Source organism: Ammospiza caudacuta, chromosome 12, assembly GCF_027887145.1.
Source record: "Ammospiza caudacuta isolate bAmmCau1 chromosome 12, bAmmCau1.pri, whole genome shotgun sequence".
Taxonomy (NCBI): Eukaryota; Metazoa; Chordata; class Aves; order Passeriformes; family Passerellidae; genus Ammospiza; species Ammospiza caudacuta.
In genome coordinates this window covers 5789983-5815967 of record NC_080604.1, presented here as the reverse complement: position 1 = coordinate 5815967, position 25985 = coordinate 5789983, and the positions used below count along the sequence as shown (strand labels likewise).

At 50.0% G+C, this 25985-nt stretch overlaps 1 protein-coding gene across 1 annotated transcript in view; it reads left to right on the top strand.

Moving 5' to 3' along the window:
* Positions 1–25985, top strand: part of BSN (bassoon presynaptic cytomatrix protein) — an 87356-nt gene that overhangs the window by 28781 nt on the left and 32590 nt on the right. The window contains exon 3 of the mRNA XM_058812931.1: positions 16019–16822. Within this exon, the coding sequence (XP_058668914.1) occupies positions 16019–16822 (804 nt within the window). The remainder of the gene's footprint in view (positions 1–16018; positions 16823–25985) is intronic.

The window sequence follows — 25985 nt, the reverse complement described above, 5'->3', positions numbered from 1 at the left end:
CACTTGCTCTTGCTGAGCCTTTCTGTTTAGAAATGGCTTATTTGCCTTTTGGCCCCTGCTGCAGCCCGAGCAGGAGCTTCTCCCAGCCATCCACAATGACGAGCGACTCATCTCTTTGACAGATCACAATTCAAGTTAGAGCCCGTGAAAAGAAAAAGCTCATGAGTAATTCTGGCTGTTTCTCCCGATGTGCCGCCTTTTGCTGTGCTCTGCGTGGATGATTCAAATAATGCAAAATTCGCTGGCAGAAAATGTCAAAGAAGATCTCTGCTAAAGGCTTGCTGGTGGCTGAGGGGGCTGGTGCTGCTCAGGGTGGGTCCCCTCTGCTCACGGCAGGTCCGGCTGAGCCACGGGGACCCAGCAGGGGCTGTGGTGACATGTGAAATTGTTCGGAGGGCACGGGAGAGCCTGGCTTCCCGCGGGCTGCAGCGATGCTGCGGTGCAGAGGGGTAATTAAAACAACTGCAAGAGAAGAGGAGCCCTCCCGAGGGATGGGAAGTGGCCTCCTTTCCTCTCGCTTTATAAATGCCGAGCCCAGCGAGCCGCACGGGCTGAGCCCCGCGCCCGCCTTCCCTCGGTACATTAAGTTACAACAAGCTGTTTGCTTGGATGAGACATGGTTTTCCTCTGGCTTCCAACTCCCAGATCACTTCATCATTAAAAATAAAAGCCAGCTGAGGACTGGAAGCGGCTGTCAAGCTTTCCATCGTGGAGCAGGGTACCGAGTCAGCGGCTCCCTGTCTCTGAGAGCTTTGCTGTGGCTCCTGCTTGCTTTCCCTCTCTGTCCCTGAACATCCCCGGGCAGAGGGATAGGATCCCTTACAGCCCGTGGTGGTGGATGGGGATATTTTGCTCACACGGGTGCTGCTCCAGGTTTTCCTGCGGGTCGAGTGTGTGAATTCTCTCAGTGCTGGAGTCGCTCAGCTCCTCTGGCGCACACGCCGCAGCCCCAGAGCCGGAGCTGCGCAGGGCTGTCTGTGCAGCCCAGCCCTCGCTGTGCGCCCCGCTCTGTGGTGTGTGCTTGCTGCCGGAACGCTGCGCTGCCTCGGGGAGCGCTTAGGAGGAAACTTCAAGAGCTTTCAGTGCTTTGATGGGGATTGAGTTAATCCTAGCTGAATTCATTCCTATTTACGGGCTTTCTACAAGCTGCAGAGAGCAGGGTGGTTGTAGTGGAGGGTGTCAGGCGCTTTAGCACCCACTCTGCACCCACCCCTACGGCGCTGTCCCAGGTCTGCATCTTTGGTGCAGCAAGGGGTGCCCAGTGGGACAACCCCAGCGCAGGAGATGTTGTGACATGGCTCTTCCCACCTTGAATTATGGTGACATACAAGGTCTGTCTGGTCCTTAAAGACAGAGGTGGTGGCATCTTGTCAGTGTCTCTTGTAACCTGAATTTAGCTGATCACCAGTGCTATTTTTAGAGCTGCGTGGGCTCCCACCACAATGAACCACCTTGCTTCTTTCTGGCCCTGTCTCTTGGCCATGGTCACATTTAGATGCTAAAAAGGGATTTACATAGTGTGATGGGCTGAAAAGCCTCAGAGATTTCTGAAAGCAGTCCTGTGTACGTGCAGGTGTTTGTGGAACAGCAGTTATGCCTGCAGAGGTATTTCTCACCATCTTAATTCAAGCCTTGCTCCCAGACCTCACCCTCCTGCCATACCCAGCTTTTTTCAGAGATATGGTATGTAGCTGTGCTGCTGGACAGCCCAGATCTGAGGGGTATGGTGCTGACAGACTGTGAAAACTGTTTTAACTCTGATTTAAATGGTGTTTTATCTCAGCTACAAACCTTTTGATCAAGGACAGCCAAAGGGGGGATATTTCCATTCTGGAGTCAGTTTATGTTGTAAATAGACTGTGCCGGTGGCATGGCTTTCTGCTTTGAGTAAATCAAAGCCAAATTGTTAGAATGGCTCTGGAAATCCAGGGAGCAAAATGTGATCTTAATGGAATGGGAGTAGACTATGCAGCAGGCTGGTGAGATTAAAGGTTTATCAGGAGTTAAGGCACGTATGTAACGCAGCACTACACCAGCTAGAAGTTGTTTTTAAAGACTGAAGAACAACAAGTGTGTCCCTCCCCTTTCTCTCTTGCTCCCTGCCCTGCCCACTTTGATGCCCATCTCCTGTATCTTAATTGAGCCCAGCTGTTTGTGCAGCAGCATTGCAAAAAACCTTCAGGATGAGAAGTTTTTACATTGACTTTTTGTTCCCTCCTCAGCTCCTTTGCCACCCCCTTGCTATGTCCAAGCTGAGGGGGCAAACTGGCCAGATCCTCAAGTTGGAGACCTCCAAGAATGAAAGAAAGAGACCTGAGCAGCAGGCAGGAGAGATGTGCCCACCAGTCCTACAGAGAGGAAGTTCTGGTGCCCTCCTACCTCCAGCCACCTCTCCCCTTTCCAATGAGCACAGCCCAGTATTCCCATTAGACGGAAGCAGAAGCACAAACATTCGGGCTCATCTGTTCAGCAAAGCCCAGATTATTCTGAATCATCCAAGTCCTTATCAGAGCGCTCCAGCCGGCGCTTGCATCAGTCACAGCGCGGCTGCCGGAGTCGCAGGCAGCGCTCTGCCCCTTTTAATTGCCACAAGCCAGCAGCTATTTGAAGCCCTGTCCCCAAAGAGCAAACGAGCTTGTCACTGCTCGTAGCTCAGCTCTGCAGGAATCGCAGGATCAGCAAGCGTTCCCCATTAAAAGCCTGCTAAGGATGCAAACGTACAGGGCTGCACGTGTAGTGCTGCACCCAGCTGGGTGGGATGGAGTGGGCACTGCTGAGCTTGGACCTAGGAGTGAAAGCTCCCCTTGGGGTTTTAGTTTTGGGGTTTTTTCCCCTCTAATTGCAGAATACCCTAGAAGCTGTAAAGGGTGTGTCCCTGTGACTCCTTGAATATGAGGTTCCTCCAAAAACAGCTTTGTCATGGCTCTGAGCTGCTCACTGGTTCTGTTCAGACTCTCCTGTTCTCACAGGCATACCATGTTGCCCTTCCTCCCCACAAGACTGTTCTGATCTCCTGGAAGGCACTGCTTGCTGCCCTTTCCCCTTGAGAACCTCTATTTTCAGTATGATGCCCACTAGATAAAATACCAGGTCTAGTGGAGAGGTTTGGCTAAAAACTAGTGGTCTGTGTTAAAATTACTCTGGGGACCTGAGAAAGAGTTGAATTACCTGTATTTCTGGATTCCTCTGAAATAAGGAGCATACTTACTGTAGGAGAGGCCTGTCCTTGGGTTCACCTGCCTCTGTTTTGCCCACATGCTCTATGTATTGCAAAACCTTTCAAGCTTTGTAAAAAGCAAATACTCTCAGTATTTGATGGAGCACATTATATAAGTGCAAGACCAACAGTTCTGGGATCCATCCCAAAAGGTGAAGCCCAGTTAAAGTGAGCCCTTGTACCCCATGCATGGTGCTGTCATCTTCTCCTCAGCAGCCTGCTCAAGGGACCTTTGGCAGACTGGGACATGAATCCTGATTCTTCTTGGGAGTACCAAGTCAGTATGAAGATGCTGGGCCAGGCCAGTTAATGCCCTGAAATTTATTTTTACACACTCTACCTTATGTTGTGACCTGCCATATTAATTTTCCAGCTGATATGATTGTGGCTTTCAAATTGGAGAGTGCTTTGAGAACTATCCCCAAACAGGCATGCTGCTGCTGCCATCTGTCTTTGAGCTGCTTCTGGGATCCCACTACTTGCTCTCAGCAGACAATTGTTACTGCTTTATTGAATTAGGAAGAAAAAAAAAAAATCCAACTTCTGAAATATAACTAATTCCAGGTGCTAAGTCCCTTTTGAAACCAGGGGAAGATGTTGGAATAACAATGCTTTATGCAGATCCTGAATGTAAGGTTTTTGCAGTTCTGCCCAAAAAAGTCTCATGATCTGATGGTTTTGAATGACATGTCATGTGGAGAACTCTGAAGAGCTCTTCTGCACTGAGGGATCTCCAACCAAGAGCCAAAATTGGGCAATGTCACTCTTACAGTAAAAACTGCAAGCTTCCGTGCCCTTCCTAATGATTTTGGCCAGCTCAAGCTCTTACCCCAAGTCACCCTTCTTCTCCATCCAATTCCTTTTCCCATGTCTTCCAGCTGCAGGCACTTGCCCAGTGCCATCCAGCCTGCATCCTGCTGGGAAGCAAAGATCTTGGCATGGCAGGACCCTCACCCTTTGGGAGCGGGTCACTGTGCACCAAAGAGCAGCATCCCCATGGACCGCGCGCTGTGCCGCATCCCAATGCCTGCTGCACCCCGTGCTTCAGACCTGCTCCTCCTTTTCTTTCTCTGCAGTGTGCCAGGAGTCAGCCCACGCCAACAGACAAGGCTGTGGGCAGATAAAAGCTATTGGGAAGGTGGTGTTTATTTGGATATCAAATGTTTTTCCCTCCTGGTGCGTGGATCCTGCTGCTTGCCGCTTGCTGGCCAATCTGTGCCTTCTCTGCCTGGTTTGAGGCAGGTTGGGGCTGATTGCTTGCAGTCAGCCTGGCTCCCACTGTTCAGCTGGGTGTTTTGATGCATGATACTTGAACATCAGAGGCAAGATCTCTCCAGCTGAACCCCCAAAATGAGGAGAGCTGTGGTCACTGCTGCTGTCTCACCTGCAAAAAATGAGCCCTGTGGGTCATCAGAGTCAGTCCTGTGGTGATTACACCTGGCTTTACAGTCAGGGCATGACAAGAAGTTTTAGTGTTTCTCTTCAGAAGGGTTTCTGATTGGCATTGGGGCAAATTAAAGCAGGGTGAAATCAGCTTGAACTGTGCAGTTTGCTCCTCTAGTTTTCTTGCTGTCTGGATGGACATGGAGCACTGCAGCTGGCACTGCCTGTGTGCTGCTTGTTGGAGGTCTTTCAAAGGAAAGCTAAGAAGCCCTAGAAGAGCATTTGCTTCTGCATTATTTTTGGTATTTTACCTGAGTGATTTCTATTGTAGTGCTTTTCTCTTTTGTAGCAGCTTGTAGTCTTGCAGTTGAGTACTTGACCCTTTATTTGAGCTGAACTAAACTGGCTTTTGTTGTAAGCTTGCCCAGGGTTTTCAGTTGTGCTGAGGTGTCCTAAGCAGGTTACTCTATGGTAATCCTGTGGGCCCCCATTCAGGAAGGCTGCAGAAAGCTCCTGAATGGGGTCACTTCAAATTTTGGCTTGGGTTGTGACAGAAAAGACAATCTTTCAAGTAGCAGGATTCTTTTTCATTAAGAGTTTATTCACCTTTCTAGTGTAATGGTTTAGATCTCCATGACAATGCTGACTTCAGCTCAGCAAGCAAAACATCATAGACTAGAATCCCAGAATGGTTTGGGTTGGCAGGGACCCTAAAGCTCATCTCATTCCAGTTCCTGCTGTGGGCAGGGATACCTTCCACTAAACCAGGCAATTCCAAGCTCCATCCACCTTGGCTTTGAACATGTCCAGGGATGGGAAGTTCACAGCTTTCCCCGTCATCCTGTTTCAGTGCCTCAGCACCCTCACAGTAATTAATTTCTTCCCAATATCCTCTCCATTCCTACCCTCTTGTCAGTGTGAAGCTGTTCCCTGTTTTTCTGTCCTTGTAAAAGGTCCCTCTCTGGCTCTCTTGTAGCCTCTTCAGGTACTAGAAGGGGCTCTAGAGGCCCCTAGAGTCTTCTCTTTCTAGGCTGAACAACTCCAACTCTCATCAAATCATGATTTGAATGACCAATTTTAATATTGCTTTGCAACTAGCTTTTATTTTTTTGATGACAGGGTGATTGCTCTTGTAGACTTGCTGTCAGTGAAGTAGCCCCTTCTTCAAGGCTAAATAATAGCTATAAAAAATAATAATAATAATAGCTATAAAACCCCAATTAAAAGTGATGTGGATTTACAGGTATCTATGCAAACTGATTGTTTGCAGATTCTCATGTAAATTTTATTTAGTAGATAATGACTTATGTCATTATGCCAGGTGTATTTAGATGTCCAGGTATATTTGAACAGGGATAGGAGTTCCAACACAAAAAACCTATTCTAATTTATTTAAATTAGGTAGCTAGTGACTGGACAAGCTGTTTCTGGGAAGGGGTGTCCAGGCTGGTGGAAATCTACCCAGTGCCTCTCCTCTGCTTCTCAGAGAGTCATAAAGAGGCTCAAGGTTTGTGGTAGGGCCCTGAGCCCAGTGGGAAAGCCCCTTGCATTTGTCTGGGGTCACTGGAGCCAGGAGCTGCTGCCTGCCCCTCTGCCTGGTTCATTTCCCCTCTGCCCTGGGAAGGAGCTGCCTGGGGTGGCTTTGTCATGGGTTTAGGATTAACCCTCCTTCTGGACTCCCTCCAGGTAGCCTTCTCAGGACTCTTCTATCCAAGCATGGTAAGTTCTGGCTGGATGGGACCTTTCCTCCCCCTGGCAGTGCTCCTTCCCTTATCTCCTCCCTGGCACCCTGAGTGTTGTCCCTTGTGGCAGGCCCTGTGGGCCTCCATCCTGCAGCACTGCATCCTGCCGTGCCTCACTGCAGCTCTGCAGCTCATCCCCACCATATGATGCAATTCCTGGGAAACCAGTACAACCCAGGAAGGGCTGTATGGGACACCCAGCTGTGCGCAGACCATGAACAGGAGGGGGGTGTGCTGTGCCTGTCTCCTCCAAGGTGCACACCCATACTTTGTCCCTGTTCCATTTGTTAATAATTGCATCCTCTCAGCAACGATAACCCAGTGAACGTCTGGCCTGTCCAGAGGGTTTTGTGGAAGATCAAACCTGCCCTGGGCAGCCTATTGCTCCTTTGACCAGCATTTAGTACTCAGAAGGATGTCTTGGGATCATGGCATCTGCTTGCATTTCTTTTGCTGCAGCCATAGATTTGTGTTTCACAGATTGTGTGGCTAGCTGGATTATAAATTATTCATGACAGGCAACTTATCGTGTTTATCTGGAATAATTGAGCAATTAAGTCTGTTTAGGTATGTAAAAAGATTGTGCAGTGGCTTGTCTATCTTCAGGCCCTAAATTCTGCAAGAGCATTTGTTACATATTTAATCCAGAATAACAACAACAAGAAAAAAAGAAAGGCAGAAGATACACTCTGCTTTGATGCACTGATCCACTATGATGTGTTCATTCACACAAGTTTTTCATTCCAGTGGCTTCACTCATAAATACACACTAGCTCAGGATAAATTAGACTTAACTTGGCTTCTTCAGTCTGGAGAAGGTGTGAGACCATAACATCAGGTCTGCAACCCTGTCTCTGAAAACACTTTGGGCTGTTTATGCCAGCACCAGAATTGTTTTTAGTGTTTAAAACCTTCCATCCTAGACATGTGGGTCAGAGGATCACGCTCTTCTCTGCCCTCATCACTGCTGTGTTGTACTCAGATGTTGATGCCGCCAAGGTAGTGCAAAGTTTGGGGGTGAAAGGACCTTTAAATATTCAACAGTGTTTAGTTTAGTCCCTGAGCTACAGCCATTATCTCCCATTGCTGTAGCTGTCCAGGAGGGTTCCCAAAGGAGCTGGAAGCTCATGAGCAAGGGACCACTCAGAGCTGAATAAATGTGAGCCATGCAGTAAATGGATGATTTTATTCTGTGTTACTAATAGGAAACTGGGCTGCTTTTAAATTGATCTGTTCCAAGTCTATTTACTGGGAGAGCCTGTGCTCTTTATAGCGTTATAGCTGTGAATTGCATAGCTGCTGCACATGACACCCCGAGGAGCCCCGTGGCCTCATGTATTCCTCTTCTTTGGGCAGGAGGTACCAGGGAATGGAAAGTTTTGAGCTCCTGTGCTCCCTCCCAGGCTGCTATTTTAGTTCTGCAGGAGACAATGAGTGAGCAGGACCGGAGGCTCCTGTTACTCAGGACGTCCGTCCTTCGGCTGGCGGCAGGGCACGGGAGCAGCAGCAGAAAAAGGCAAAGCAAGCCATTAGGCTTTCCTTGGCGGAGGGGCTCCCGTGGAAATCCTGCATTACGGAGCCAGAGGGACCTGGGGCTGCACTTAGAGCACCTCGGCGTGCAGAGCTCGCTCGGGAGGTTGAAGCCCGGGCTGAGCGCCCTGCCCGGCCCAGGGAGCAGCATCCTCCCAGCACGTACAGACGTCCAAATCTTTCATGCGCTCCTGCGGACGAGGAACAAAGGCTGTCTAAACAGCAGCTAGTGAGGCAGCAAATCGCACAAGAAACCTTCCCTAATGAACTGGAAGGACTTGTCCCTTTGCCTGGGGCGGCGGCACTGCCGGTTTGCTTAGCTAGGCAGCGCCTTGTTTGGCGGGGGACCCGCACTCCGGGGGGAGCAGAGGAGCAGCGCTGGCTCTGGCGCTGGAAAGGTTTCCTCTGCCCATCTGCTCCTCTCTGCCAGCAAGGGCAAGCAGTGAAGGAGGGGATGCTCTCACTTCCTGAGGAGCTAGCCATGGGGGATGCTGCCGGGGAGCACCGTCCTGCCTATGACGGCGGATCGAGGTTAGTTGCAAAGCTGTTGGGCGTGCAGGTATTTCCTTTGGTCGTGTGCTTCATCCCTGTGTCCGTGCTTGCATGGTGCAGGGAAAGATGGACCAAGCAGCGAGGTGCAGGTGCTGGAGGTTGTCTTTGAAACTGCAGAGCCTCGTGGGGGTCAGCGCCTCCTGACACCCTTTGGAGACAGGAGATGTGCTCAAGTAGCCTGGGGTTGGTTCAGGGAGTGCTAAGCAGAGAAAGGAAACTGTTTGAGAAGTGACTCATAGGATGAAATGGCACTGTCTTATTTTGCAGCTCGATTCTCTGGACAAACGCACTTTCCCATCTGTTATTTGCAGGGAAGGAGATGAGTTTGGGGGTTGGTTCCTCTCACTCGCCAGCAAGCGAGCAAGTTGATTATTTTCTGGCAAGCATTAGCAGGATGATTACTGACGGCTCCGGTGGCTTCCCCTTCTTGGGCAGGAGTGCCAAGGACTAGATTTTATTTATATTGAGATGTTTGAAGATAAAGATGAGCATAAGGTGGCCTTTTTGACAAGTGACTCAGTGCCTCTGTGACCAATTCCCCTGTCAATTAAGTGCTGAAACAGTCCTAATTGCACATTTTCTCTGGAGCCCTGGATTCTCCTCAAACTGCGCTTTAGATTTGGACCAGGAAGCTTCAGCCCACGCTGCCTGCATGTTTGCATCCGCCTCCTCTCCACCTGGATGCAGGCATGAATTGTGGTGATGTCTTGACATGCAGCCTGGCCCTGGGCACACAACAGCTCCTGCACCCTGGGCTGCTCGTGGTCCTCCCAAGGCACCTCAGGAGACCCCATCTCCTGGTGGTTATCTGTGCCCCTCAGGTCAGACTCTGGCTGATACCCCACATCACAGCCTCCACGGGACGCTTTGCAGGCTCCTCTTCGCATTTGCATGTGAGCTGTGCACTGATCCAAACAACCAGGGCTGTTTTTCCTGCCCTTCACACATGAGCTCCATGGCACAGGATCATGGAATGGTTTGGCTTGGAAGGGACCTTCAAGATACCTCGTTCCAACACCCTGCCATGGGCAGGGACACCTTCCACTAGACAAGATTGCTCAGGGCCCCATCCAACCTGTGCCTCAAACACTTCCAGAGAGAATTTAATTTTGCTATAAAACAAACTTAAAACTTCAGATAAAGGTATATATTTGTCATGCACTCCAGTCTGGGATGGTGTAGGAAATCTGATTCACATGGTACCTTTAGTTTTTTTCCATGCATCAGCAGCTGCTCCAGGATTTGCTGAGCTTTCCCTGCTCTCCTGCAGCCATTCCCACCTCCTGCTTTCCCAGCAGTATCCCAGCTCCCCACAACTTGCTGTTCCTTCTGTTCTCTAGCCAAGGGCTGCCTTCTAGCTCTGCCTCTTCCCTTGGATCAGGATATTGTTTAATTGCAGTGTGTCTGTGGCTTTGGCTGAGCTCAGTGTGACAAGTAAAACACGAGATGTGCCCCCCAGAGAGCTCCTTGGGACTGGACCTGGCAGGCACGGATGGAAGGGACGTTTCGCTGACTGCTGATTTTGTGAGACAACATTCTTCATGTGCAGGCAGAGCTGCTGAGCTGAAGACACTTAAGGACACTCTAGACAGGGCACTGGCAGCTCTTGGGAGAGGCCAGGCTGTTGCAGTGTTCCTCCAGGATAAGCCAGTAGCTGCCATGAATGAAACCCGTCTCCATCCAGTCAGTGATCCTGCTGTTGAGCCTCTCTGTTAGTCTGATTAGCACAGTACCTTCGTTACCCAGTTCCAGCTGGGGTTATTTTTACACTCATACTGGTGCCTGCAGAAGGCAGAGGGAGCTGTGACCTTGGGGTGCATCTGCTGGAGGGTGGCTTCATCTGGGGAAGGGGCCCATCAGGGCTCTTGGATTTGAAGACCTGCTGCCTGAGGCACCCTGTAATGCTCTTCCCAAACATATTTAGGGGATTTTTTTCAGGATTTCAGTTTTGTAGAATTATTGAATACACAGGTTTTCAGCAACCCGGAGAAAACCCACATTCCTTTTCTGTTCTGAATTCCCATGAACTTGGTTTCTATTTTTTCAGCTTGTTGTACATCTCATCTCATGCCAAAGGATGAGTGTGGGTTGTATCTTCTGCTGAACAAAGCTTTTTTTCTCTGTCCTGTCCGAAATGGTCACCTTTGGGTGGAATTGATCATGCTGGACTCAAGATGACTTGGGACCTGTTCTTCCCAGTCTAAAATGATTGTTTAAAGCAGGTCAGAGGGCCTGAGCCCAATGGCCTCCTCTGACATGGGGGTGTACAGCTAGCAAGGTCAGTGGCTTTGGCTGCAGTGAGGTCTAAATGGGTAGAGCTGGTGAGGAACCATTCCATTTCAAATCTCCAAAGTCATAAATATGGTAATCTAAATATGGTCTCTCCATTTTGGTTTTTTTATTCTTCTGTAGTAGGATAACATCCTGGGTGACCTCCAAATGGTCCAAAATAAACAACCCTCAGCAAAGACAGAATTGCTCTTAATTATAATCCTAAATTTTGGCGTGAAAATATCTTGGATGTTCAATTACGATTTTTTTCTGCTTACAGTGCTCATTTTAAAGCTTCTGCCCACTGCAAAGGCTGAACTCTATATTCGAGATACTTTTAGAGCTGTATTGTCTTACCACAGGGGAACAAAACAACCTGCACATAACCAGCACTCCCTCACATCTCCTGGTAACAAATACTGGGGATGGGCTATTTTCACATAGTCTCCTAAAACAGTGGTGTTAGAATAACTGCAGAAGCCTTACAGACTCAAGCTGTGTCTGTATCATTTCAGATCCCTTTGAAACGTGTGCTTTTCTTGATGTTTTTCTGGATGATTTGGAAACACAGTGCACAGGGATAGATCTTGGTCTCCCTTATGTACCTGCTCTGCAGAGGGTCACAATCTAGCCCACCATGCCTGTGATTTTATACGTGTGTGTGTATATGTATATTCAGTTTATAATTCTTATCAATGTTTAAATCTGCATTGGGCAGAGCCAGCACATGCTGTGGATATTCCTGCTGCAATTTTTTAAAAGAAAACGCTGATTGGAAAGTTTTCATTCCTAACAGGATTTGCAAATGGTTGGTGCTCACAGGACAGCATTGAGGGGGGAGGCACATCTGCCAGCTGTGACCCAGCAAGCGCTGCTACTTGCTGACCTACCCATGCATTGGGGAATAATAAGATTTGGAAGGGGGCTTTGAGGAATATTCTGGGGTGTTGGAGGGCTCTGTGGTGGAAAAGGTGAGGCTGGTGGTTGTAGGTGTGTTGGGAACTGGATGGAGGCTAGGGCAGGTCATGTGTCAGACACAAACATTCCAAATGTCCATACAGATGGGATGGTTCAAGCTATCAAAGCTTGTGAGACCAGAACAGGCACAAAATACCCTATAGATGAAAGGCCTGCAAGCTTTACCTCCCCGAGTCTTCTGCTGAGCCCAACAGCATGTGTATAATTTGCTTTAATGGTTAGAAACATCTGCTGTTAAAAGTGATGCTTAATATATTTGGCTTCAGCTTCCAGTCATTAGTTCTTTTTATGCTTTTTTCTGCCTAATTAACAACCTTTTAGTACCTGATATTGTTTCCACTGAATGTGCTGCTATATCGTAATCAAGTCACTTCTTAATCTTCTCTTTGATAAAGGAAAAAGATCAACCTCTTCAATTCTTCTCTCATTTCAGACATTTTCTGCATCCCTGGAATCACTCTCACAGATCCGGCCCGCATCTCCCGCAGTGTTTTACTAATCTCCTTAAAATGTCGGTGTGGAGCCGCGCAGGGCTCTGGAAGGAGTCCCTTGGTGCTGGGAGAGGAGGCTCAGCCACCTCCTCACTCCTGCTTCCAGCTCCAGGCTTCCTGCATGGATTGAGCACAGGTTTGCTAGGCAGTAGAGGCTCATCTTCATCGATACTTAATATAAGGGCAGCTGGAACAAGATGATCTTTCAAGTCCCTTCCAACCAAAACCACTCTGATTCTGTTGTTTTACCAAACCCCCTGTGTGTGAGTGGTGCTGCCTGTAGTGAGATGATGATACCTTGGCAGTGGTGAATTCTTGTTACCCCCAGCTCAGCCAGGTAACCTGTCTGAAATCCATTTAGCATATTCACTATTCATATTCTATATAGTGCTTTTTATTTTTGTCAGCATGTCATACAATACTAGGTCAAAACACCTTTTGGACATCAAGGATATTGCTTCTGTGCATTACTAATATCAGATGTGCAGATAATAAAATCAGGTTTGCTTTGCTGTGACCTATTTTTCCTAAACCCATGTTGATGGGCATATTTGTGTGTCCTTCAGTTCTCTGCACTTTTTGCCTTGGACAGATGTCTGTCTCCCTGTCCCCTGCAGGCCATACCTTTGCCTTCTTCAAGCAGAAGACTCTTCAGCCTACTAAAATTTCCTCTTAAAAATGAACATCAGCACACAGCAGTTTTCTTAGTTCTCTTAGAGCTCTTGGATGCAAAATTATTCAGTTCTGCCAAATTTAAATATCTTCTGGTGCTGGTAGATGTTGTTGGATGTTCTTCTCGATTGCTAATAGGATGGAAATGCTTCATCCTCATAATGAGTGTAATCCTTCTTGTTCCCAAATGTTCCAGGACAGTGATTACAGCATGTCCATCATATCTGTCTCATTAGCATCTCTTCCATCTCCACCCAGTGATGGACTCCCATCCTTTCTAGGAAGAGTCTGGGTGTAAATCTTTACTAATCCAACCCCTGAAACTTTTGATTTGGTGATGAACTGGGCAAACAGGACACAGAAATAGATGGAATGGGATTATTTAATTATTTGCATCACCATCCTCTAAATGCTTCAGATTCATCATGCAAGGGGAAGGTGCCTAGAAAACAGTAGAGAGAAATAGGGGGAAAGAGTATGAAAAGAATGATTTTTTCCTACTATTTCTTTATCACCCAAGCTTTTCCCTTCTCCTTTCTCCTCCTTGGAGAAAGGATCTTTGGCAAGACAACTCAGCCCTTCCTCTGCTATCTTCCCTGCAGCATCCTTTAAGTTGTCTTTGATCTGTGTAACCCACACGGTGTGTCATCAGTTGCATCAGTGGAGGCCGGCCAGGCAATTTGTGATAATCCCAACTCAGTTTACATTTCAAATGCATGCTCTGGGAGCTCACACCCCACTGTATTTCCTGCAGCTTTCTCCTGCTCCCCAGGACAGATGTTCCACAGCAGTTCCTCACCAAGTCACCAAGGGCAATTGGATGCTCCTATCCCATCTAAACACCCCTGGCTTTTTCCTGTCTGGGTGGTAGGTTCATTGTGAAAAGTGAGACATTTACAATGATCCCGTTGTTCTGCAGCCCTGAGCTGAGGGAGGTCCTGGTGGGCTTGTCCATGAGCCATACCCAGCTCCTGTGGCCCAGGCACAGTGCCTCCCACTGCCTGGGCTTTCCTGGAGGAGCCTTGGCCAAGGGCAGAGTGGGGGGCTCTGTGTGGCACAGGGAGGGAGGGGAACTCCTCTTCCCTCAGTTTCCACCTCACTAAGGGTCTTAAAGTGCGGGTAAGGAGATTATGTGGAGAGGGAAGATTTGAATTTCTTGCATCCTGGGAACAAGAACCTGAATAGAATGGATTGGTTCTCCCTTAATTTGAGCTGATGGGGATGGTGGGCAAAGCTGATGGGATTTTGGTAGACACTCTCTTGAAATAGAACTGTGGGGAAAAATTCCAGGGGGTGTGAAAGCAAAAATAACACAAGAAATTTTGGATGTCAGAAGAGAGACAGCGAGACCCTAAGAAATTATAAAAACTAAAGTACTATTTTCAGGGACTAAATATAATGTGGCTCCTTTGGAACAGCTTGGAGAAACGACAATGTAGCACAAAATTGCTGGGGAAAATTGAGGCTGTTTTCCCTCGGCTCCAAGGAAGGACTCGAGCGGAGGCTGGTGTAGAGAGTGGCGTGGGAGCTCAGCAAGTACAGGGATGTCTGGGAAAGGCACAGAGCTGATGTGCAGCCAGGCTTGTAAGGTGATGGGGAGAGCTTTGCTGGAGGCAATGCCAAGCCTTGGCACCCAGCATGTGCTGGGCAGAGAGGGGAAGGGGTGTGGTGGGCAGGTGGAGGTTTCATCCACCCCTGTGAATTTGAACCCATCTCTCCTAGCTGATCTGAATTTCCTCAGTTTTAAAAGTTATTATTTGAAGGCTGGCATTTATGAGAACCCTTCTGGGCAGGAGACTTGTAACAAGGGATTTAGGGCTTATCTGCCTCACCTCTCAAGGACTTGTCATTGTGTCCCATCATGAGACCTACAATAACACCCAACTGCATCTCTGCAGGCAGCTCCTGTGAGCAGAAAAAGGTTAAAATGTGCCTGTTGTGTGATTGGAGTGTAGGGGGAAAAGCCCTGTGGCCAGGTTATGAATCACCCATGCCTCCAGCTGTAGGACCAAAAGGCCACACAGACCTGGAGCTGCAGGACTGGGCAAGGTGATTAATGTCTCTGCAGTGGGGATTAGGCTGAGCCTTAGAGGTGATCTGTAACACTGGAATGAAGAGATGGCTTCCAGAATGAAAAGCAGGAAAATCCACACCTCGTGCAGTGGATGCAGGCCTGTGGGATGTGCAGCCTGCAGAGAGTGCAAGGGCCAGGAGCTGTTGGGGGCTGCCCCTCCCAGGCTCCGTGTCTGTTTGTCCTGGGTGCTGCTCTTTGGGAATGTTCTGGTCCTTTCTGCCACCTTAGCTGCTTGTCTTGGAGAAGTCTTTTGCAAGCAGACCTGGCCATCCTGCTGACTGTGCTGTATATTAATGCTTGTGGAGCTGCTGAGCATCCTGGTGATTCCTCATACGGAAAGGCTCTACAGCCTCTTTAATTAACTTAATTTAGACATTAGTGTGTCACAGGGAACATCTCTCATGGGGAAAGTCTTTCGTTTATCACCACTTAGCCAGGGAACTGTTCTATTTTTCATTTGCATGCAAAAGTTCGTCCTGGTGAAAGTGAAAATTAACCCTTTGCTCCCCAGCCTGCACTTCCCTTCCTGGAAGTGCAGATGCATTGTGCAAGGAGCAGCACTCTTTGCACTCCCTTGTAGCATTCCAGAGCCAAATTTTGAGATGGAATATCATAATCATTGCACTGATTCCAGAAAATCCATCTCTGCTAGCCCCAGGGAAGCGCTGAGCATGGCACAGTGGTGTTTCCTCATTTGGCCTTGGCTATTCTCTTTGGTATCTCTGGTCAGGAGGGAGAATATGGGCTTTGGGGAGTTGGTGGAGCTATGAGCCCTGGGAAAGGCCCCTCTTCCCCCAGGAGAGGCAGAGCCTCATGGCAAGCAGTCACTTCACAGCAGAAGCCTTGGAAGCAACCCAAGGCTAATTAAAGCTGGCGTTCACGCTGGCATGCTGTGCCGTGGGTACCTGTGACAGATGGGTGCTGCTTGCCCTGACTGCAAGGTACTGCTACTGAAGAACATGGTACCAAAATGTCTTTCAGGGGCTGATGATTGATTCCTGTGGCTATGTGGGGTCTGTTTGGGGAGAGGTAAGGGTGTGCTGGGGCTACCTGCAGGCAGCTGCACCTACCCATCACTCACTGCCCCTGTCCTCTCCTTGTCTCACAGGTGAAGGAATGGCTGTGCTTGAACTGCCAGATGCAGCGGGCGCTGGGGATGGACATGACCACCGCTCCTCGCTCCAAGAGCCAGCAGCAGCTGCACTCCCCCTCACCGTCCCCCTCCCAGTCCCCAGCCAAGCACCCACAGCCCCCGGCTGCAGATAAGACCCCGCCAGCCCCCCGCCCCCAGCCACAGGAGCAACCCAAACCTCAGCCCGCAACGCCGCAGAGGGAACCGCACGGCCAAGGACAGCCAAAACCTCAGGAGGCCGCCAGGTCCTCCCCGCAGCATCAGGCCAGGGCCTCCCCGCAGCATCAGCAAGCCAAGCCTTCCCCCTCTGAGCAGAGAAAGACGCCGGGAGATGCGGGGGCAAAGCCTGCTGCCCCGGCCCCCGGGGCTGGAGCACCAGAGCAGCCCCAGGAGGGGCTCACAGGGAAGCTCTTTGGCTTCGGGGCATCCCTCCTGACCCAGGCCAGCACGCTCATGTCTGTCCAGCCAGAGGCCCCTGCTCCGAGCCAGCCGTCTCCTGGCAAAGTGCCTCCAAAAATTGTCTTCAGCGACGCCAGCAAAGAGGCTGGGCCCAAAGCCCCCGGGGCGCAGGGCCGGGCTGGTGCCGCGGCGGCGAAGCCGGGCAAGGCCGAGCAGGGTGTCAAGCCAAAGGAAGTGCCGAAAGCAAGGGTCTCGTGCCCCCTCTGCAAGGCTGAGATCAACGTGGGCTCCACTGAGCCCCCCAACTACAACACCTGCACCACCTGCCGGCAGCAGGTCTGCAACATGTGCGGCTTCAACCCCACGCCTCACCTCGTGGAGGTAAGGGGGTGGCGGGGTGGGTGTCTTCTGATCCAAGGAAGGGTGTGTCCTCTCTCCTTGCTTAAAATGGAGAGAAGATGGAGTGCTTGCTTTCAAAGGGACATAAAAACGCCTTTAAGGAACTGCTGAAGCTAATTTCCTCCTGGGGCAAGCTGCAGGGCTGGAGTCCATTGTCCTTCACCTCTTGGCAAAGACATGGGTTTCATGTGTGTACAATGATTTCATGCAAGGAACAGAACAAGGCATGACTGTTGTTAAGGGCACCCTAGCAGTGCTCACTGCTACCCAAGGGTGTCCAAGGGTGAGGTCAGGCAAGTGCCAGTCACCAGCTTGTATCTTCCTCCTGTTGCTGTGGATGGAGGCCTTGAGCAGACTGGAGAGGAGGCTAATGAGGGATGTTCTGCAGCTCCTGCATTCTCAAATGGTGGGGCTGCAAGGAAGATGATACAGGGGAAGAAAGTGTCAGGGCCTCAGCAAGAGGAGCCTGGGTGCAGGACAATGGAATGGGCTGTGAATAAGGTGGATGTGGGGATGCCCAGTGTTGTATGGATGTGAATTGGATGGTGAATTCTGTAGCCTGCTGAGATGGAGTGCAAGGAGAGGAGAACAGTGGCTGAGATGGTCTGAAATCCACCCAGTCTTACCTGTTAGAGTTGAGAGTGTCTCTGAATTGTGATGCCCACACAGACCATCTTCCCAAGCACCAAAGAAGCACCTTAGCCAGTTCTAGCTACTGGTGCCTAGAGAGTAGAGTGGTGTAACAGGTTCAGCTGGAGCATCCTCCTAGCCCTTCCACCTTGGCACCTAGGGAGGGACATCTTCCTTCACCTCCTCCTGGACAAGTGATTTGAGACCCTGACCAGAGGAGGCCCAGGCCTTGCTCCTGGAAGTGCTGCATATCACAGTTAAGACACAGAATTGATAACATCAGCACATGGAGAAGTTAATGGGAACTTGAAATGACCATAAGTAGGATTGCTAATCTTGGATGTGTTCCATGGCAGATAATTACATTTTATGTCCCTAGCTCCTCCCTGCAGTTTCAATTACACCCAGTAATTTTCTGTTCTTCCTGAAGCTGCTGCCGCTGCTCCACTCATGGTCACGTTGGCAGTGGAGGAGACGCCTTCCCAGAGTGTCTGTGGAGGTGTAAACCCCCCAAAGGGCCATTTCAGTGTACACAATGCTGTTTGCAATGCCAGTGCTCTGCTCCTGCTGCTGCTCCCCCACTGCCTCCACCCTGCCCCGGGGGCTTGAGTGAGGAAAGAGTCCTGGTGTTTGTTCTTTGGGTAGGGCTGAACCCGTGTTGGCTTCCCCCTGGGCAGCAGTGTGTTCCCAGGCTTCAGGAAGCTCATGGATTGGTGAAAAGGCTTTAACGCTCCCTGGCACCCGGCTGCTAATTAATTAATTAGAGAATTAATTTGGGGTTGGGTTGTAGCCAGTAACGGGGGTGATCTCTGCATGTACCAGGGAAAGGTGAGCTCTCTCAGCCCTTGTCTCCAGGGTCACTAGCTGACACCTGGGATCAAATTTCAGATTTTGAAGGCTGGACTCTGCCCAGGTTGCCAGAGCTCTTGAGCAAATGCCTTTGGACACCCTTGGGCAAACCCACCCTGGCATGTATGCTCCTTTTAGTGCTTCTTGCTGCAGCCCATCCCTGCAACATCTGTGACCCTTCACACAGAGTGAAGACCCATAGCAAGATCCTACCCAGCCTGTCATGGGTTTTCTTTCCCTTTACACTGAACCTTTGTGCAGCTCTGCATGGTTGGGTTGGTTCATGGGATTTATTTTTGTAAGAGTTGAGGAAGAAGTGCAACACTTGGGCTGTAGATGTTTTTAACAAAAACTTTCTGAGGAAAGGAAAGCATTGCAAGGTCTGTTAATGTGGTTGGGCTTTAGGTTTGCTTGATCTTCTGGGAAAATTGCTCTGTGGTCTGATCTCTCTTTGCCTTCAGCTCACATGGGCTTGTCCCAAGCCCTGAGGTTCATGCAAATACCAGAACTCGCTCTTTGAAGTAGTGAGGCTTGATCCATTAATTGCTTGATGAATTAGGACCTTGGCTATAAGCTGCCCTTGGAAGTTGTGTGAAAACTAATGAGGGATTTGATCCCAAGTCTGGTAAGTGCAGAGGAGCATGAACTGTGGTTGAGATTGGCAGCATCATCTGTACACACCCCTGGAGCCTGGGCAAGGCTTCACCCTGGGCCCAAAAAGCATCAGCCACAGGGAGGGAGAGGGCATGGCCCACAGTGGCCTGGTTTTTGGAAGAAGGATGGAGTTTTGTAGGAAAATAGTGCTAAAACCATGTGTTTCCTGCAAATAAATTTGTATTGCCACTTCCAGAAAGCGGGGAAGGCTGTTGCCCCTATTTGCAACCCCCTAAAACTCCTGATTTCCCTGGAAAAATGTGTTATTATAGCCATGGTATTTTCATTCCCATCCCACTCCTGATCTAAAGATGGAGTTGGAGGCTCTGTGTCCCTGCCGTCCCTTCCCACCCTGTGCAGCTGCCTGGGGAGGTATCCAAGGAGCTGCCTCCTCCCCAGCACTCTGTTCAGCCAAGTGCACTCAAACCTACCAAAAGAGGAGAAAATACTAAAAGTGCTGGTTTCTGTGAACTCATTGGCTGAGCTGCATAGGTGCTGAGCCACCCAAAGAAAGGGGTAACTTGTGCTTCCCTTATTGCTGTAAACTGATGCTTATGCAGGTGAAGGATGCTCCAAGAGTATCCCACCCATGAGAAGCTGGGTTGGGCCTCTGAGCCCAGAGTTTCCAGAAGATCTGCCAGCAAGGCTGGCTTTCCTATGGCTTTGGGTCTTGGTGGGCATGATCAGAAGGTGCTGGTGAGAACTGGAAGCCTAGGGCATGTGAAGAGTTTAGGGATAAGGGTGGCATTTTGGCAGTACATCCCAGGAGAAGTGTGTGGACTGTGGTGGCCCATGGCTCTGGAAGTTGTAGGTGACCAGCAGAGGAATCCCAAAAGCGTGCCTGACTTCCTCATGCTTGCCATAATACATGTTACCCAGCTCTAAATAAGTTGTTTATGTGAAATACCAGGAGTACAGGTGCCTGGAGCTTCCTCCCACCTCCTCACACCTCCTCCAGGAGCTGCATCCTGGGAGCAGTACTAGGAGTTGTTCTCAAGCCAGAGATGACACTTTGGGACTCTCCCAAATTCCCTACAGCCTCAGGCTGGTGCCATGCAGGAAGGGAAGAGATTTCTGTTGCAGGAAGACCAAGTGCTGGGTCATTTTGCTGGGGACATAGGAAATCTGTCCTGTTTATGGCAGAGTGTGCTGAGAGAACAAGTGATCTGGCAAGAGCTGGCTTGCAGCATGATTGGCCTTGTGCTGGCATGATGTTCTCCCAGTAACCCCAGTTGACCCCAATTGACTCCAGGGGTTTTGTATTAAGGAACAAATGAACTATGCATGTTGTGTTACTAAATAAACATGGCAGGATGCCCCTTTGCCTAATTAACCAGCCTGAAACAGGAGCAGTGACAAGTTTCACTGCAGAGCACTGCTGATTCCCAGGTGCCAGGCTGTGACCTCCAGTGGGCACCTGACCCTCAGGAGGGTCCTCTTACTGATTTGTGGTTCTCACCATACCCCATCCAGATGCTAAAACTGCTTTTTTTTCCCCTTGGTTCCATTGTAAAAATAACCTTTTTTTTAATAGCACTTAGGTTGTCATAGGTGGTGCTGCTGTATTGCCCTGTCTGATCTCACCAGTTGATGCTCTTGTGCTCCTTATTACATGCATTATATGCATATATAATATAGTATGTGCCTATCACATGTTGGTGAGACACAGGAACAGCTTTCCCAGGGAAGCTGTGGACCTCCCATCCCTGGAAGTGCTCAAGGCCTGGTTGGATGGGGCTTTGAATAACCTGGTCCAGGTGTCCCTGCTCATGGTAGAGGGGTGTAATGAGATGAGCTTTAAGGTCCCTTCAAATCTGGGATTCTGTGATTATCCTGGATGTGGTATCACAGGATGCAGGAGCAGTGTTTGCTTGAGCCCTTCATGGGACATGTTCCCCTTCTGCTGCTCCCCTGGTACCTGCAGCCAGCTGCAAACCAGGATTTCTTGCAAGAGCTTGTGATCACTGTATCAAATTCTGTCTGGAAAGCCCCAGACCTCTTTTTTCATCACGATCCAAAAGCTCCTGCTGTATAAAATTGGTCCCTGAGCAGAAGAGCTCCCCAGGGCGGGCTGCTGCCCTGCTCAGGTCGGAGATGCTGATGCTGAGCAAGGGGCTGACCCGCCCTACTTGCAGAGGCAGCCGCGGCAGCTCCTGGAAAACAGACTCCAGGGGGATGGAAAAAGCTCCGTGGGATCAGCCTTTGTGCAGAACAGGGTGTCGCTGCCGGCAGCCGGGGGATGGGTTAGAGAAGGAGAGCCGAGGAAAGGGTTTGTGCCAAAATTATTTTGGTGTCGGCACATACGTTTCAGAGAAGAGCTAAAAGGAGAGCAGGGAGGAGCGTCCGGCTCCTGCCTCACCTGCCCTGGCTGCCGGGAGGAGCCTGAGTTCAACTCCCGACTGTGCCCTGCCTCCCTGCCCCCTTCCCAAGGGTCCCTGCTCTCGCTGGGAATGTAATTAGCTCCTAAGCAAAGAGGATTAGCGGGGTTAAGAGAGCCTCCAGCTCAGCACTGTCCTGGGGTGGAAATTCCAGCCCCGGTCTGGCGTCTGGGGCCATTCCCCCCTCCTTACAGGGCAGAAAAGCAGGATATGTGTGCCTGAAGAAGAACCTGCCCTCTGGAGCACAGGTGTCTGTGCTGGGCATCCAGCAGCTCTCCTTCTCAGAGAGCCCTGTGTCCTTCATGGCATGACCAGAAATGCTTCCCAAAGAGCTGCCTGCCTTCAGAGGGTGACAGGGAGGGTGGGTGACAAGCTGGGACAGGGGCTTAAAGTTTTCAGGCATCATTTTTCCATAGGAATCCAGGTCCTGTTGGTGTCCTGTTGTTCCTGCCAGGCTCAAGGGGCAGCAGGGACATGTTGTGCAGCTCCTGATGGAGCAGGGAGCAGCTGTTGTCAGTCACCCTTTTGAGGCTGTTTTCCCTGAGTCGAGTGTCCTGCAGTGACAGCTTGGCAGTGTCCCTGGAGCTCAGATGGGCGCTAGGATGGCCCCGTCCCCTTTCCAGGGACAAGAGGAAGAGCAAAGTGCTACTCTTGAAAGGTGAGCAGGGGGTTGGACCCTGGAGATTTCTGCAGGAGAAAGAGGTAGCCAGAGATGCAGGGCACAGGGTGCAGCAATTGCTGGGTTTCTCTTAGATTTTTGTGCAGAAATCATGATTTTAAACAATACCCCAGCCCCGAGGGTATGAATATTTGGGTCAGTCACATAAACTTAAGTCAAACTGAGAGCTCTGCACAGCAGCTCTGCACGAGAAAGGAAGGCGGTGTCGCTGGCCTGAGCCCTCAAATCCTGTTAAAGGCTGGTAATTAACAGCTCGCTGTGACTCAGGAGTTTTCTGTGCTGCTGAACCTGCTGTAATTAAGCTGGTTCCTGCTGCTGGGCTGGGCAGCACTGGGCTCCCCAACAGCTCCTCCTGCAGACTCGGGGCTGGAGTGGGGCTGGGCTCATTGTAACCCTGCAGACAAGTCTGAATTAGGAGTGGGTTCCCACCTGATGGGTGATGAGGAGCATCATGCAGTCCATGTTTCTGTGCTGGACCTCACTGCTGGATTTTCTGCAGAGCCCCATTAGAAGTTAGCCCTGTGTCTGCTGCTGGCTCTTGTCTTCTGCTGGCTGTGTTTTTGGAACTTCTGGGACTGCTCCACACACTGGGGTTTGTCTTGCTGTGCCTGCTCTCAGCTTCTGGCCACTTTAAAGTTATATTAAGAACTGCTGTTCCTTTCTTTAATCAGTAAAAAAGCCCAGAGCTCCAGGTTCCTTTCTTGTTTTAGCTGCAATTATATTATTAAGGGACAAATGTCAGCTGTATGTGGACCCTGCTGATTGATACTTCTGAGGCAGCCACTGCCCACACTGCAGATTGTTTTCAATGCTTCATAAAACTGAACATTATTTTGAGAGGAGTGGCAGTGGCTGAGTGAAGTAGAGGATTTCTGCCTTTTAAATGAAGATATATTTGAAGTGAACCATACTTCCCCAGTGCCAGGCTGGTTTTCCAGAGCACATTTAATGTGCCCTAGGACTTGGAGCTGCTGCCTGCTGTATTGCTGTGCTCCTGGGCTAGCAAGCTGCTAGGGCCAGCATGCCAAGGTGTCTCCAGAGCTGTCTTGCTGGGAAGTGAGTGGATATGTCAGGATCAAAGCCTGAGTGCTCACTGTGGCTCAGGCAGTCAAAGGATTTGGGCTTACAACAGGCAGCCCTTTGGCTTTGGGGAGGTCAGGATTGCTTCTGGGCCAGCCCGTGGTGCTGGAGCTGAGGTGGCAGCAGGGCAGATGTGACACCTGAGTCTCCGCTGCAGATGTCCTTGTCAATAGTCTGTAAGAGCTCTTGGGGCCACCACCCCGCTGTGGGTTCTGCTTTAATTGGTGGTGAAATTTCATCCTTGTGGTATTGATTATGGTTTCCTAGAAAGTGACAAGGAAAAACTTGGGGAAATGCTTTTTGCCCATATAACATGAATAGGTCTTCACGGCAGTTGTTCTCCCCAGCTAAACTTTGACAACTTTTCCCAGCAAATGCTTATTTTGGTAGGCATTGCAGATCTGCTTCTCGGGGGTGATGGTATTCTGTCCATGAAACTTCCACAGACTCATCCTTCAGAGAGTCACTCAAACCATCCTTGGGCAGACAGACAGGGACAGTGACCTTGCAGCAGGGACATGGACTCAGCCATACAGGGCTGTCACTGCAAGGACACTGGATTGGATATTCTCACCACTTGGGTGCCATGAATATTAAAATTCACCAACATGGGAAGGGCCTGAGTAACTTTCCATCGCCTGACTGAGGTTTCACAGTTTGGAACAGCTCTGGGAAAGGCTGAGAGAAGATCAATAACTGCCCTAATGCACCCTGTTAGGGACTTTCTTGACCTTGAGAAGCTTTGAAAAGAGTCACTGTTGTGCACATGAAAGGCTGAAGGCAGTAAAAATAGGCAAAGTGGAAGCACGGAGAGGAAGCAGGACAAGCTAAAGCTGCCATAGTGTTTTATAGATATTAGAAAGGGTTTCATAAATATATGTACTGGAGAGCAAAAATACCCAGTTCATTCACAAAATCCAGGTCACCTGGTTCTAGCACAGGGTTTTCTGCCTTTGCTGCTCAAGTCAGAGCCAGCAGCCATTCTGGCGGGGCAGCCCTGGAGCTCTGTGCCTGGAGGAGCCTTGTGCCTCTCTGCTGCTTGGGGCAGTATCACTGCTGTCCCCTGCAGCACCAGCCCAGAGATGTCCTCCTAGCTCCCCAGGGAGCTCACAGGGAGCTGCTGCAGACCTCAGTGGGCACCTCACTCACAGCTGGCATGGGGGGAAGGTGAGGGGCTTCCTGTGCCACCCTCCTAACGCTGTGCGAGCTGCAGCAAAGAGCAGGAGATGATGGAGGGAGACAGGGGAAGAGGAGGGCAATGGTACAGAGGAGGCATGGAGCTCTCAGGGGAATGGGGACAGCCTGGACACTCATTCCTGCTCCTGCTGTGCCTTGCATTGAACACTGAGTGTCTGAAGAAGCTCAGAATCAGTCCCCAGTGCAGGGGGAATAACCAACATCAATAACCAACATCAGGAGGTTATTGCCATCTCTACCCTGAGAGACAGAGTGCTTGGGTCAGAGGGGCTTGGACCGTGTTTGTGATGGTCAGCTTTATGAGATGGCTCCTTGGGATCTGGTGGGACATGGCAGCACTGACCCCTGAATCCAGGCTGCTTCATGGAGTGTGTGGGAGCTAGTGTGTGTCCTAGAGCTCTCCGTTGGCCACAGCAGGAGCTCCTGGTGGAGCTGGTGGTAGACACTGCGCTTGCAAAGGCAAAAGGTGTGGGGAAGAGTTGGATTGGAGGGATCCTTTGGAGCAGCATGCTCTGGTTTAGGTGGTCCCACCATCCTCATCATTTGCTGCTGGTACCTGCTCAGGAACTCTCCTGAGCATCCCTGAGCAGGTACCAGCAGCAGATGATGAGGATGGTTGGACCACTTAAATCAGAGTCTTGGTCTAAAGCTGTGATAGTCAGGCAGAGAAACAGCTCTTTTAGTGGAGATGGTGAGAGGATTTGGCTGTTCAGCTCCAATTTCCACCCCTGTGAGCAGCCACAGCTTATCCTGATGGGCTCACAGACCATTATACAACCTGGATCTTTCTTCTTTCTATTTTTTTTAATAACATGCCATGTTAGTGCTTTATTTGGGAACATGTTGGGACACTTAATCGAGCGTTTAATTGGCTTTGTAACAGTGGATTTCTGAGTGGGCTGAGGAGGAGACAGCTTTAGGGCTGGGTTGCAGTGGAGATGCTCAATTTTCCAGCTGAGATGGGAGCATCTCAGACTGAGCTTGCTGGTGTTGATCCACTTACCAAAGCACCATCATTTTCCTGTTGAGCCCAGTGGCATTTTGCAGTTGTATCCTACAGACTTTAGGATCTGTAAAGGTCCCTGGAACAAAATGAGAGTGAGGAGAGGGGCTGCCAGTGGTGAAGCATGCTGGGGAAGAATCCAGTGGGAATGCTGATGGTGGGATGTGATTGTTGGGGATGGGTTTTGCTAGCTCAGGCCAGGCTCTTATGTTGATTCCTTTCTTGCCACATCCAAACTGTGCTGGTAAAGTCCTTGGGCAGGACAAGCCCACATGGGCAGCTGGGGCACTGGAAGGACATTGGTGCTGTGCTGCTGATAAAAGTCCAAGCCTTTATCAGAGTGTGTGCTATTGAAGGCTGTGTCCTTGTGTAAGGATCAGCAGGACCTGAAAGACAGTTTGTGGTACCCACAACCCAGCCAACGCAGGGGCTCACCCTGGTTTAACAGTGTTCCACATGTCGTGCAGTTCAGGATTCAGCCCTGCTGTGTGCTGGGATGCTCTGTTTCCCCACATGTGCTGGGGTGAGCCATGCAAGGTGAGAATAAGATCCCATCTCCCAGGGAGTACAGTACTGGCTGTTTGAGAAAACACTGCTGGGCAAGGGAAGAAATGACATTTACTCTATGGAAAGAAATGGCATTATTGGTGTGGTTAAAAATTACTGCTCAGGAGG